General features: G+C 38.1%; 2 protein-coding genes and 1 long non-coding RNA gene across 4 annotated transcripts; 2 read left to right on the top strand and 1 right to left on the bottom strand.

Annotated features, from left to right (window-relative positions):
* The first annotated feature begins 2,389 nt into the window (after positions 1-2,389).
* LOC120435073 lies at positions 2,390-6,106 on the top strand. 2 transcript variants are annotated; one of them, XR_005609503.1, is made up of 5 exons: positions 2,390-2,731; positions 2,890-3,054; positions 3,707-3,769; positions 4,419-4,494; positions 5,686-6,106. It is a non-coding gene; the product is annotated as an uncharacterized LOC120435073 (long non-coding RNA). The 2 variants fall into 2 exon arrangements; XR_005609504.1 differs by lacking the exon at positions 3,707-3,769.
* Positions 6,107-6,197: 91 nt separating this feature from the next.
* On the bottom strand, positions 6,198-8,286 carry ela2 (elastase 2). The gene is made up of 8 exons (XM_031726405.2): positions 8,214-8,286; positions 8,024-8,112; positions 7,839-7,936; positions 7,541-7,663; positions 7,277-7,413; positions 6,793-6,938; positions 6,529-6,681; positions 6,198-6,284 (listed from the first exon to the last, which is right to left on the bottom strand). Exons 1-8 carry the CDS (start codon positions 8,248-8,250, stop codon positions 6,267-6,269), a joined length of 801 nt encoding a protein of 266 aa, XP_031582265.1. The 5' UTR covers positions 8,251-8,286; the 3' UTR covers positions 6,198-6,266.
* A 1,316-nt stretch (positions 8,287-9,602) lies between these two features.
* ela2l (elastase 2 like) lies at positions 9,603-12,792 on the top strand. The gene is made up of 8 exons (XM_031726407.2): positions 9,603-9,674; positions 9,812-9,900; positions 10,301-10,398; positions 10,492-10,614; positions 10,752-10,888; positions 11,559-11,704; positions 12,337-12,489; positions 12,581-12,792. The coding sequence occupies exons 1-8, from the start codon at positions 9,638-9,640 to the stop codon at positions 12,596-12,598; spliced, it is 801 nt and encodes a 266-aa protein (XP_031582267.1). The 5' UTR covers positions 9,603-9,637; the 3' UTR covers positions 12,599-12,792.
* The last annotated feature ends 1,720 nt before the right edge of the window (positions 12,793-14,512 follow it).

Here is a 14,512-nt window from a genome sequence, read left to right as displayed (position 1 = left end):
AGAAGACATGAACTGTTGTTAAAAAGGATCTACCGACTTGGTGGATCCTAGCAGGTTATCCAACAGTGTAAATTAAATCTAGTGATGTAATCTAAATTTACTGGATTAACAGTTAAAGGTATTATGTCCCCAGGTAACCGCTCCAAAGGTTGTGCCCAAGAGTTTAGAGATTTAAAAATTAGCCCTTGTAAACTTGGTTTTTCATTTAATCGAAGACTCACATGAGCTAAAAAAAAAAAAAAAAAAGAAAAAAAAAAGAAGCAGCTACAGTTCTGACATCGTTCACGTGCTCCGCTGCAGTGCAGTCTCTGTTTAGCCTGTTACATGCAAGTTTGAATTTATGAAGAAACTCTTATTCTACACAGTAATGGAGGAAACGCTGTGAGATAGCAATCTGTCGCCATCTTGTGGCAAAAGAAAATTCACTTATAAAAGGATCGATGGAGTGAAATTGAAGCTTATTATTTTTATTTTGTTAGAAAAAGACACAGAAACTACAGAAGTTATTTTGGATGATAGAACATTAACAAGAAGAAAACTGCAGCTTTATGTGCCATCATTTTGTGTTATGCCTCTATTTGCAAAGCTCAAGGAGAGTCATGAAACAAAATGATGACCTTGTATCTTGAGCTAATATTACGTCTCCCAGTTCTGTAAAATATAAAAGGTTCAATATTGTCATGACAAAAAATTCACCAAGAAGAATTTGCTTAAAGCTTTTGGTTTTTGCTAGGAAGTAAACAAACTTACACAGCAATCAGTGCATACAAAGAAAATAAGGTCATTATCTAAAAAAACCCAGCAATGATAAGCATCATAGTATTAAACTGCATGCTGTGTCTTTAGTCTGCTCTGTGCACTTACTCGCTTTAAAAACAACTGAAATATACTAATGCTGCCAAAAACTAATAACAGCAAACTTCCACTCAAAACCAATATGATCCATCTTTCTTTCAGCATAAATTGCAATTTGTATATATCATGAATATTTAAAGTCCTTTGCCCAAAAGCATAAAATCAGTTGATGAATTAAATTAAAGATTTTCTAGAAAATATTACTTGCAATGTGTCAACGACCAAGGTGAAAGCTTGAGGCCTAATGATGTAAGTCAGATGATTTCTGATGGAAGAGCCGTGAAAAATAAGATTGCTTATTTAACTGTTATGTTTCTGTTTTTTTGTTTTTTTCCCCCCCTGTGTCGCTAATGATAATTAACATGCAAATGAACCCTTGGAGCAAAACAGGGGCATTGTGGGTCTCTGTTAATAATTACTGTGTAACATCATGGTTATAAATGAGATCTCCTCTCAAAGAAGACAAGACAGTAATTGGGGTTTTGACTAAATAACCTGTAAATTAGAAAAATAACACCGGAAAGAAGGAATAATAATAATTTAATGTGTCTCTCCCCAACGGAGGGTGGTACTGTACAAGACCATGAATTTAGAATTTATAAAGACTTTTCTTCTTCTTTTCTTCTTGATGCTGCGCTAGCTTTTTCCCTAAATGCTGTAATCTCCATTTAAAGACGCACTTCTATTCTTAACATGCTGGTGTTACGACCCGGCTCAGAAGCCGCAACATAAAAAAGGAGATGAATACCAGAGTGTTAGTGAGAAGAGGTTTTATCTTAAAATGGAATACCAGGTTGGCTAAAATGACTAGTGCCACCAAGGCAAAGACAACTGAGCTCCCTGGGCAGCTTGCCTCAGGTATGCCTTTATCCACACCTGACTAGGAGTGGCCAATTAGCACCAGCTGAACACACTGAGCAGATTAGAGGCTGCAGAGGGACGTAACAGCTGGTGATCTCCTATTTAAAAACACGTTGATCTGAATTATATATGCAAAATTCTCACATCAGAAGCTCTCTATATAAACTCCAATGTATCATGGATAACCCACAACCAGAGAATCAGATCAATGTATTAGTTGTATAGAACAAGATTGTCTTAAGAAAAGCCCTATGATATTGTACCATATTGTATCTTCTACCTCTAATAATCTTTGAAATCATTTGCTCTTTAACAGTCTTTGGTGTATTATTAAGAATACAAAGTACTCCAAATAGCACAAACCTCCACAAAGGCAGCTTGCTCTCTGGACAGTATTTACTTTGAAGTGAAAAATATTCTATTTATTATATTAAAATATATTTAATGAAAAAGCAAGTGCAAAGAGCAGCCTTTTATTATTTGCCTTGTTGAAAGTAGGGCTGCAACGATTCGTCGCCATAATCGATGACGTCGACTCTAAAAATTCGGAATTTTATTGTCGACGGGTCATATAGTAAAACCACCTAAATGATTTTTGTAGCTGCAATACACTACAGGAAGCTATGGGGGCAGTATCGCCTATATCCTCTGCACAGACAGCACTCAACACTAACGAAGAAGAACGTAGCGCCAACCGCAAAACAGGAGGAAGGAAAAAAATAGAGATTTTTAAAAAATATGAAAACGTTTCACAGAAAACAAACAAAGTGAAATGTAGACCGTGCAAAGCGGAGGTTTCTTTCCACTACTGCAGTGCACGAGCATTCAAAACACTGCACCGTGGAGCTGTGACGTCAGCTTGTTCTTTTGTTTGTTTGTAGTATTAAGCAGTTTGTCCTGACAAGATGCATGCATGCACCTCTCAAATAGCTGAAGTCATGACAGAGAGCATCTTTAGCATGGTTATCTGCTGGGAACATCATCTCTAAGAGCAAACCTCACTCAAACAGTGCCAGTAAGAAACACAGTTTTAAATAGCTCCATATGGCATTATTATCACTTTGACCTTCAAATTAATCTGTTGACCTTGAAGAAGAAATGAATAATAAACAATATACACCTAATGTGTAAGAACCGTAGTTTCAGGTTATAAGGCTATTTGTGCATTTTCAGTTGACCTTGACGTAATGGATTGTTCGCATGACCTCATGCTACACCACTACAAAGTTTTATCACAACTGAAAGCTTGTCTAGCTATCGTGTTTAAAGACAGAGTGACATCACACAGAAAAACTACAAGAGCATAACCTCCTTGGCAGAAGTAATAAAAAAGCCAAGGTAAGTTCATTATAATTATCTTTTAAATCTGAATATAATTTCACAACAGTATTCGCTGTGATACTGAGATCAGAAGTTACAAATTGTAAGCAACCACTCCAATAACAGACTTGTGGGGAAAAAAAAACTCAAGACTCCACTATTTTCTTATTTTCTAAAATCTCACCACATCCTTTAAAGCAATGAGCTCCTGTACTGCACAAAGTAAAATCGCAATGCATACACAATGTGAGGGTTCTTGCCTTCAGTCATACGCTAAGTCAAAAGGTTATTAGACTGTGTAGGAGGAAGGTTATAAAGATGCCCAGACACACAGATCTGAAATGATTCACACTCTCTACTGCCACAAATCCTTAGATACAAAATGCGACCCTTCATTAACTTTGTCATTTATTGCTGTGGTATCATAAGGCTTATGTTCTGTCTGTATATTGGCAGGAACTACTCCTAATCACACGAAATACAGAATTTTCAGGGTTTATTATTCTAATGTTTGAATGTAAATGTAAAAGAAGCTGATTAGAGGCTTTTAAATATTATGTAACTACTGATGGACAGTCATTATTAATACCCTGTGTTTTTCATGTAGCTTGTACAATAGCATACTGGGTACATTTATCTAATGTAATGTGTTCACTTATTTGTCCTCTAGATGGCATTATTACAGCACAAATGGCAACCTATTGACATCCGGCATTTTTAGTGCAATCAAGAGGTATTTATATGATTTAATCCATACACTTCTGACTTTAATGCACAAAAATGATTATGACAAAGTTTGCCTGATTAATATGCATTTTTATATAATTAAGACTGCATAAAAACACAAACACATATTAGTTTAACCAGAGCATTTATCAGTTTTCCACCGATTAAAACTGTACTTCACAACCTTTTTGTTGTTTCTTTATCTGAAATTAAAAAAAGACAAACCTAGAACCCATCTCCCTCTGTTGCACACAGAAAATTAGTGTTTGGTGTTTCTCGTTTGTTCTCTTTAACAACTGTGTTTACACATGAGTGATTATGTGTGATTATATTTACACGTATATACGAATTCATGTTATTTGTTCACACCTTTGTGTCATTAAGTGCATAAAATGCAAACCTTTGCTAAATGTGCATTTTAAAAATTTGTGCATTTTAACATTAAGATAAGCTAAGCAGCATTTTCTTTTAACAAACCAGGCTAGCTCACACACGCACAAAATAATAAAATAATTACCAAATAATAGAAAATATTTACTACATGTCGCCATAATAAGTGATTAATCAGCACTTAAACATTCTGCTTTGTTCTAAATATCCCCAGACCAGTTAAAAATAAGAAGGCCATTAACAATAACTTTCATACCTCTGACCAGGAATGGGATGCCAGGTGAGACGCTAGTCAGCCTAAATCCTGGGAGACATCAGTCCTGGGATTGGGATGTTCAGCGCGTAAGGACTGTTTATCAGCACTGGAAATTGCTGTAGCTCCTCTTTAGACATTTCCCAACTCAGTACTGCTTCACTTTGTTTCACAGTGGGTGAATATGACATTTTTTTTTAAACTGCCAATGCCTGCTGATGAAACATGCCGTGAGTAATTGTGTATTAAATTCCTTGTTTTCGGTACAGCGTGCACCGAATCCATGTGGAACCCTTTTTATAGCAGACTGCTGGATGACAGTCCTGAGTTGATCGCAAGGAGAGGCTAGTGAGCTAGCTGCTAGATGACTGAGTGAAGCCACAGAGGCTAAGAGGTCATTGAGGTGGGACCAACTTAATACAGGGGTGTCAAACATAAGGCCCGGGGGCAGAACTGGCCCGGGAAGACTTCAATCCGGACCACTGGTTGTCTTTGGAAAATGTGAAGGAGGACATAAATTTTGTACTTTTAACTGTATTTTACAAGTTACAAATGTTTTGGACTTTTAGAGCTTTTTCTACTGATAAATACCCATCCCATGGTCAGTCACACTACACCAGATAGTTAAGTTATAAACTCCTGTAATTTGACACATTACTTCTTACAGATTAAGCCCACAGAGTCATGTGACAGATTCCTTTCATTTACCATTTCTTTATCATGTGGAAAAACAGAAATTGGGCTTCTTTTTCTAATAGTAGGACATCTCATTGATTAAATTTGTATTTAAATTTCTATACACTGGCAGAAGTTGGAGTTTTCATGTGGACTGGACCAGTTGATGTTGGCTGTATGTGGTCCACGATGTAGAATGGGTTTGACATCCTTGCTTTAGTATAAACAAACCATTTTTAATGACACTTTTTACTGAAGATCACAAATATGTTTTAAAATCTTTATATATACAACCCTTTAAGTAAGCCTGTTATTATGGTTTAATTTCAAAATGTGCCAATCTAATCTAATCTTAGCACCCTCTATAGGGATAAGCAGAAACCAGGCTGGCGTCCACACAAGTTGCTGTGTGTGTAAACTACTGTTTACACGAAGGGTAAACCAGGTAGTGGCGGAAAGTGGAAATTCTGGGAAGTTTTGCGGTCACAGTTCCACCTCAAACCATTCAGATAACTTCTATGGAAATCATGTTATTCTATTCATGTTTATGTAGATGTGGCTTCTGCTTTCAGAGTAAGGAAAATTATGGTTTGTTTTGTCTTCAGGGATGTTTCAGATGACTGCAAAATGGTGTCACGAAAACAGATGGATGCTCTCATCCTGCAGCACAAGCAGCTATTTAATAAAAATGAAGCCTGGAGGAAAAGACTGTTCCCAAGAACGACTGGCCTGTTTTCCCAGCCTGCAGCTTGTGTGCATTTTCCTTTGGCATGTAAAGAATTTTGCCTTTTTTGCTCTTCATAATGTATTTTTGCTTTGTGGTTATTTTTCCACACCCTGCTCATAACAGTTTTGTTTTTTGCACATTTTCGACTGCAGGATGGAGAGTCAATTAATGATGAACCTCGGGTTTCTGGTGACTACATTCTGTTCTTTAGCATGTGGTTATTAATTGGCAGGACTATCTTGTAGTCATTACAATAAAAGCCATGACTAAATGTGAAAATTGTCTTGCTTGAACAAAAATGACATAGGAAGTTGTGTTCACATGCTTAATAAATGTTTAATTTAAGCTGTTTCCTCATTGCATGACCAAGAAACCACACAGGACTCTGGATTATTCACTGTATGTTTTTTATTTGATCATTTATCTACCTGCTAAGTTTGACTAAAGCCCATCCATAGCTTAGTATGAGGTCATCACCTGGTGAAAAAAACAAAACAAAACAAAACATTAAGAGGATGTTTAAAATTGCTCCTGAAAAAGGCATGGATCAGTTTCCATGTTCCTAGCTACTGAGCAGTTGAAGTTCAGTATGGAGCATTTTATAATCTGTGTAATAATTGGCACAAACAAGCGACAGATCATCTTTCTTTTGTAGTTTTGTCTTTTAAAAAAGTATCTTGTGTACTGTGAGATATTTTGAACAAAAGTTTTTTATACTTACATTGTTGATCCAGGAGATGTAGGCGCTGACCTTGGTGAAGACAGAGGGCTTCTTGTAGTAGTTGCAGCCCGCGCTTGAGCCAAAGCTCACAATTCCATGGACATCCCAGGAGCCATCAGGGTTCTGGCAGTTAAGGGGACCGCCAGAGTCTCCCTAAAGGACAAATGTGGTAATAGAAAGATGCTCTTGAGGCTAGGACATATTTTCTGATTTAAACAGCGATAAATACTTCAAAGTTGGTGAAATAAACTAAATTTGACTCACGTTGCAGCTAGACACAACACCATCTCCACCAGCACAGATCATGTTTGTGGTGACCAGATTGCCCCACCAGTCAGACCTGGAGCAGGTGCTGTAATCAACAACAGGAAGAAGAGCCTGCTGCAGGATGTCAGCAATAGGGCCTCCAGCTTTAGAGGAGAAAGACAACGCATTCAGATTCAGGGCTAGAGTCAAGATGGCGAGATCCATGGCCAGCACAGTTTGAGAACTACGTTGACTAGACACAGTTTTGATTAGCTCCAAATTTAAAAACTGCATAAAAAAATCCAAACTATTTTGATTTATATGATGCAAGAGGCCTTTTGTGATACTTTAAAATGTGTAAGCCAATGACAAAAAGCAACTCACAAAAGAAAATTTTCCACAGAAAAACATATTAAAACTTTGAAGACGGGGCTTTGGAGCTTAAAGTGAGCAGCCTTTATAGTTACTTGAACTTTTATATAGTTACTATAATAGAACTTACTCCACAGACGTCCCCAGCCAGTGACGTAGCAGGGAGCACCATTAGCCAGGGTCTCACCAGAGGTAGGAAGACAGGCAGGCGAGATGGCGTTAGTGTTTTGAACAGGTGATGACAGTTTGATCAGGGCAATGTCATTGCTAGGGTGTGGATAGAAATGTCATACTTAGAGAGTGCTAACAAGCAGTGATAGCATGAATTAAGTATTTGAAACATAATAACACAGTTTCTAGCCCACAACAGTGTACTGTGGGCTAAATGGCCCACCGAATGTTGTAAGAGTCCCAGTTAGGATGGACAACAATAACAGAAGGGCTGATGGCGATGGAGCCAGACTCATTGGCGGTGTCCAGACTGTGTTTTCCCAGGTAAACTCTGTAGGTGTAACTGCTGCTTGGCCAAACACAAAAACGAAAAGAAAAGTTATACATTTTTGATATATAAGTTATATATGGCAATATATAATACCCTACGATCTCTACAGTATGCCTGGTTCTGTGCCATATGTGTGCACTCCATTTTAGATGTCTTCCTTTTTTCTATTTCTTTATTTTTTTTGTCATACCCGATGCAGTGAGCAGCAGTGAGGACCCACTCGTTGGAGATCAGAGTACCACCACAGGTGTGATAGAAGCTGCTGCCACTCCTGTACTGCAGAGAGATCTGAGGACAACAAATAACAGCACAGCACAATGAGTCACAATGTGGGGAAAACAGAAAATCTTTAAGAAGAGTTTGAAAGGTGTATACCTGCCAGGGCCAGCTGTGTGCACGGACATCTTCTCCACCAACCACTCTAGTGAGAATGGGGGGATAGGTGGGGGTGCCGCACCCGTAGGCTAAGAGGAAACAGTAGAAAATATGATGATCAGAAGTATTACAGCATGTTCACATTTATTTGCCAACACGTAACATAATCGTCAAAGACGTATTTGCTTACCGCCGACAACAAACAAAGCCAAGAAAATGAACATCATTGTGACTCTCTTCAGTAGAAGTTTAGAGGCACTTGCTACCCCTTATATAGTGAGTTAGCAGGCAGAAATCACATGTTGCAATGTTTCCCTCAGCACAGCAAGTGAAATTTTGGTAGGAAAAATAAATCAACCTTGGAGATAAGTAACCACAGATATCCCCAAATAAACCTTATCTCCCCGTCTCTACCTCTATGTGAACCATGCAGATGCCTGCTGAACTGGTCACGTCTTTTAAATTTCATGCAAGAGACTCTGAAGCTTGGGTATTAAACAAGTCAGTCCCGTATTTTAACATCAAAGAAAAAATTAATTTTCCATTTTCACACTTAGGTCCATAAATTCCGCCCGTAACTACTGGAATAACACAAGCTCCACATCTGAACCATGCCAAATGGGGCCAAATAGAATAATATAAACTATGCAAGCAATTTCCTAGTTGAAACTCTTGCTTAAATATCTATAATATTATATAATGATTGACAAGTCAATGGGTTTAACAAAAATATTGCAGACATTTTTATACATGGTGCCCCATTCACAGAAGGTCAAAAGTAATTGGATAGTTCACTGATAAGCTGTTTCGTGGTGAAACTAGGCTTTTTCCCCTCACTATTCTTTGGCAAATTCACCAGGTAAAAGTTTTGGCGTACACTCTAATTATTCAACCTGCATTATGGTTGCGATTTACTATAACCTTCAATATGTTGTCCAGAGAGATGTAAGTGTAAGTAAAGGAGCTCGGGATTAGGCTGAAAAGCCAAACTAAGTCCATCAGAAGGACAGCAAAACCTTTAGAAGTGCCCAAATCAACAATCCAGTACATTCTTCAAAAAAACGAATGTCCTGGCCAGCTCAGCAACATCAAAAGACCTGAAAAACCACAGAATTCACAATTGTACAGGGTTATACTCTCTGCTCAGTTTCAGCCAAATATTCCAAGTGCAAATTCTGTGTCACTGTCCAAAAACTAACTGAACATATACGAGGGAAGTAGTATGTCAGTGCTACACTAATAATAATGTATTAGTTCATTAGATAGCTGTGTCATTCTGTGTTTTTTTTCTGCCTTCACCTACATGAGAGTGCAGCATTTCAAAGGAAATCAGAATAGGAGGCGTTGCATTAGATATGCAGTAAGGTTCTTTGTGTCTTTGTGTGAACTGCAGCATGTGGTGATAAAGTTAAAAACCCTCAATTCCACTGACGTGTTTTTTTTTTTTTAAACATAAAAAATACTGAACTCCGAGATACTTTGTCCCGTTCACTTAGCTCCACCCAAGCATCAAAGCTTGTCAGAGGCTCGGTTTCCAAGGATTTCTGTTGCATAACAGCGTGAAAGGTATAAAAATGTCACAGGTTGAATGGAATCTGTGGAGATACAGCCAAGATGAAGTTTCTCGTGCTTGCTCTCTTTGTCGCTGGAGGTAAGGAGCTTTTCAAACATTGCACACAAAAACTGTTTTTAGCCAGCTGTCTCTCCTCAGTGGGTATTTTCTACAAAATTTCATGCAAGTAAACAATTTGCATTTTTTAAAAACCTTCGTGTCATATGTCCCCTCAGCCTACGGGTGTGGGGTGCCTACCTTCCCCCCTGTGCTGTCTCGGGTGGTTGGAGGACATGATGTCAGGCCTCACAGCTGGCCCTGGCAGGTAAAAAGTCATTTTATTTTGAAAAATCTGAACATCATCAACATAAAATGCATTCTGTTAAAGATAGGCAAGCTTTAATTTACTGGTAGACTGGTAAATAAAAGTTCTTGAGGCAATTTTAAGCATTATTGAAGGATCTTCGAGAAAAGAAATGTTTACTGTGGTTACAGTAAAGTAAATTAAAAGCCATAGGAGATGCGGGATTTGGTTTTTAAAATACTGAAATGCTGCTACAGTTTGGGTGGTTTTAGATTATCAGGAGAAATGACAAAGTATGAACAAACATTTTGCAAGGGCGAACAGACTGCAACCAGCGTAACAAGCAGCACTCTCAGAAAGCACAAAATCAAGCTCAAACAGAGCAAAGAGGTAATTCACTGTACTCTTATGTATATTTTAGATTTCCCTGCAGTACAACAGCGCGGGTGACTGGAGACACACCTGTGGAGGCACTCTGATCTCTGACCAGTGGGTCCTCACTGCCGCACACTGTATCAGGTATAAGAATCATGCACTGAATTACTAATAATCACAGAAACTAACTTTTTTCTTTCACATATCAGTATTATAATCTCCTCTGTCACCTTGCAGCTCCGGCAGGGAGTACAGAGTAGCACTGGGAAAGCACAACCTGTTAGAGACAGAGAATGGCTCTGTGTTCGTCGGCACCTCTAACATCATTGTGCATGAGGATTGGAACTCCTTTTTTATTCGGTAAGATTTTACCGCTACTACTAAGAATTTACCTGTGAGATTTGAATATCAAAATGAGTTGAATGTCAAAAAGATAATTTACATGTACATTACGTGCATATTTGGTTAAATACAAGGTTTAATAATTTCTTGCCCAGTAATGACATCGCCCTGATCAAGCTCGAGTCTTCCGTTAACTTCTCTGACACCGTCACGGCTTCTTGTCTTCCCGAGGCCGGATTTGTGCTCCCCAATAATGAATCCTGCTACATCACTGGATGGGGTCGCCTGTTCAGTGAGTGCCCGTGTTTTTTCTTTAAGAGAAACTCTCTTTAATTCCATCCATCCCTTCAAAGTTTCTCAAATAATCATTATGTGACACAACTTATGTAAACTGTCTCTTTCTCTTTTTTTTCCCCTTGAAGGAACTATACGTATGTTTTTGATAAGTTGATTTTTCTTAGTCAGTTCCAAGTAAACAGTATTATCTTAGCATGTTTTTACTTTTTAAATTAAATCTATACACACATACTTTTACTAACTAACATGATGCTTTTAATTGACACTGGCATATTTTTGGTTGTTTAGTGCTTGGTTTTTCTGGAATAAAGAATCATATTTCTGTTATTAATTTGGATAGCACAGCGGGGAATGAAAGTAAGGGCATACTTGGTGTCTTAACCACTAGGTCACCAGGGAACCCAGTCAAAGAAGAGTCAAAAATCCTTTCAGGATCATTCTGCAGACTAATTCATTATAACTATTTTATGATTAAACGGGGTGAGCAATTAATTTTACCAAGGGGCCACATGAAAAACTGGAACTGTTGTGGATGGCCCCAACAATGAGCTTATAAAGAAATAAAAACCAATATTAAATAGAACTGAGTTCTGCCCTTTGGCCCCCTGGATTCTTTTGTTTGAGATTTTTGTCTGAGATGAACTACGTCTTTGTTCTCCACACAGCCGGTGGTCCCATTGCTGACATCCTGCAGCAGGTTCTCCTGCCAGTGGTGGATTATCCAACCTGCAGTCAGTCTGACTGGTGGGGATCTCAGGTGAAGGAAACCATGGTCTGTGCAGGTGGAGACGGAGTTGTGGCTGGTTGCAATGTGAGTCTAAAATAATGATTTTATAATCGCATAAAGTAACACTGAAAGAGTCACACTTTCACACATCAGCTAACTTCAGTTAAACTCAACTTTCCTAAAAGTTCCGAGTCTGTGGAATTAGCCCAGTCACACATTTTCACATGCTGTGAATGAAGGGACACATATTTTTTGTATTTATTCTTCCACCCAATCTTCTCACTTGGCACAACATTTAGCCACAAATAACAGCTGGTGACTAGCAAGTGCAACTCTCATTCATTTTTAAGCAAAGCTATCATATTTACCAGTCAAAGATTCTCAAATATGAATATTGGCCATTTTGCCTTCGCATTAAAATGAATTAACTTTCGGTTTGCAAAGGCAGCAACACAAAACAAGGTGTTATAATAAAGTTATTACTTTTTTATTAATTTTAAAGAACAAAATGAGATTAATGTTCAGAAATTGTATTATATCATTCCCAATGATGTCACAACCACCTCTACTAAGCTGCATTTTTGTGAGATACATAAAATGTAAAAGAATCTCCGTAATGTGCGATAAGTAATCAGTAAATTGTGTGCACCTCTAAGAAATGACTATTGAATGTGGAATTCACACACTGATCGTTTTGATTCTCCCACCTGACTCAGGGAGACTCTGGCGGTCCTCTGAACTGTTTGAACGCTGCTGGGGTCTGGGAGGTTCACGGTATTGTCAGCTTCGGCTCTGGGCTCAGCTGCAACTACCCCAAGAAGCCCACCGTCTTTACCCGAGTCAGCTCTTACATCGACTGGATCAGCTCTGTAAGTGTCCAAACTTTTGTGCATAATTACATTGCTGCTAACACCATTATTTTACTGTAAGTGTAACATTTCTCTATGATCTCTTTCACAGAAAATTGTGGCCTATTGAGAGAACAGCTTTGTGGGATGAAAAACACTTTGTGCAAATACTGAAATAAAGAATATATAGCCACAAAATTTAAAAAAAAAAAAAAAAAAAAAAAAAGTTGCATTATTTTTTGCTGTACCATCTCTGCTTTATTGTAACTTTAGCAGTTTTCTAAAAATAGAAATAACAATAAAGTATAACAGAATCTTGATGAAGGAGTCTCCATATTCATATTTGTTTTATTCTAAAAAATACATCAGCTATTATGTTTGATCAGTGATACTTGGGTAGTAAAATAGTTTCCACTTTTCAGCGCCCTAGAACACTGATGGGAACTTCTTATCAACAACCACTTGTCCTGTACTCAAGTTTCCAACATTTGTTTGACTTTCTGCATTGCTGACCCAGTTTCCTAGGAAACAAGAGGGAAGTTGCATGCATACAGTCTGAGTGCAAGACCGTTTTAAGCACAAGACAAAGTATACACGAAAGTTGATTCTGTTCATCTGGACGTAGCGTTTTCAGTGGGAGAAACGTTTCGTCACTCATCCAAATGACTTCTTGTCAGTCTCAGCTAACTGCAGGTTTTGATATTAATGATCAAGGAACTGACCTCCCAGCCCGTTGTTCCTTCACTGCTGCTAGTTTCAGTCATTATGCAAATGTGCTGTTTATGAGATTGGGGAAACCTGCGGTCAACTGAAGAAGTTTCGTCATCACTTGGATGGACCCTACAGATCTCTGTAACGTGAAGCAGGCAGCTAATTATTAATCTCCCTGGGCCATTCATGATCACACATAAATGAAAAAAACATTGTTTCACGGCACGGGCTGAACTGAGATGTTTAATAATTAATCGAAACCCAGAACTATAAAAAGCCAGAACATGAGTCATGTCTTAAACTGAGCTCATATTCAAACACCCTTTCTATGAGTGTATTTACTGAAAACAATCAGACAGTACCAGGAAACACAGGCTGATATCGCTAACCCTGTCTCAGTCGAGTGCTGTGGTTTCCGGCCTCTGCTTCAGGTGATTGGTGGCAGAGAGGTAAAAATATGTTCACCTTCACAGCCTCACACAGAACAGCATGACTTATACATGTTATTCATTTATTGCTACAGGTATAAAATATGATGCCTAACCTAAGATCTCACTCCACCCAGACAGTAGTGGACACTTTAGCCAAATCTGTGGAGGGACTCTCATCTCCTCTCTCTTGTTCCTTTGGACAGCACACTGCTACTCAAAATCAAATGAAAGCTGGCTGTATAATTAAATCTACAATAAAAACATGTTTTTTTTTAAAAGCTCTCGAGCATAAAGTGGAAAATTTGGGTCTATTTATTGTTGAAAATATGTATATTAGGTGTTCCAATAAACAAATCGTTAAACTATCTATCTGTGGCAGCTTTAACTGTTCAGCATGGGCTTTTAGCACTGATTTAATTAGCCAAATTAAAGTACTGTGCCTGTGCCAGTACTCCACCATCAACAAATCACGACAAGTTTAGATTTTTCTGTTAGTTGTCAGGGCTGTTGAGCACATTAACAGCTTCTCTAGCATCAGCAAGGATATCTGTCACTAATGACACCAGCAGCATACAGTAAAGTCTGAACTTCACAAAAAAGAAAATATGCAGTCAGAAAATAACTTACTAAAAGGATGAGAACTTAAAGATTTAAGCTTAAGAGCCAATTAAAATTGTTTACCCACCCAAACAACGATGCATTAACCCCACACAAGTGCAGTCACCATCATTTTAATTACAGTTTTCTCTTTTCTTAAAAACACATTAACCCCAAAATATTTCATACTCAATTAAAACTATCAGCACAAAGGCAAAGGAAGAAGTGCAGTGACTTATGTCCCCATATGTCTATGTGCTGTGCTGAAAAGATATTAAGTTAGAAGGCTGAGCAGTTCAGCCTTG

The sequence above is a fragment of the Oreochromis aureus genome, linkage group 20 (genome assembly GCF_013358895.1).
Source record: "Oreochromis aureus strain Israel breed Guangdong linkage group 20, ZZ_aureus, whole genome shotgun sequence".
Taxonomy (NCBI): Eukaryota; Metazoa; Chordata; class Actinopteri; order Cichliformes; family Cichlidae; genus Oreochromis; species Oreochromis aureus.
The sequence above is the reverse complement of the archived record's forward strand: the minus strand, read 5'-3'. Positions and strand labels throughout refer to the sequence as shown.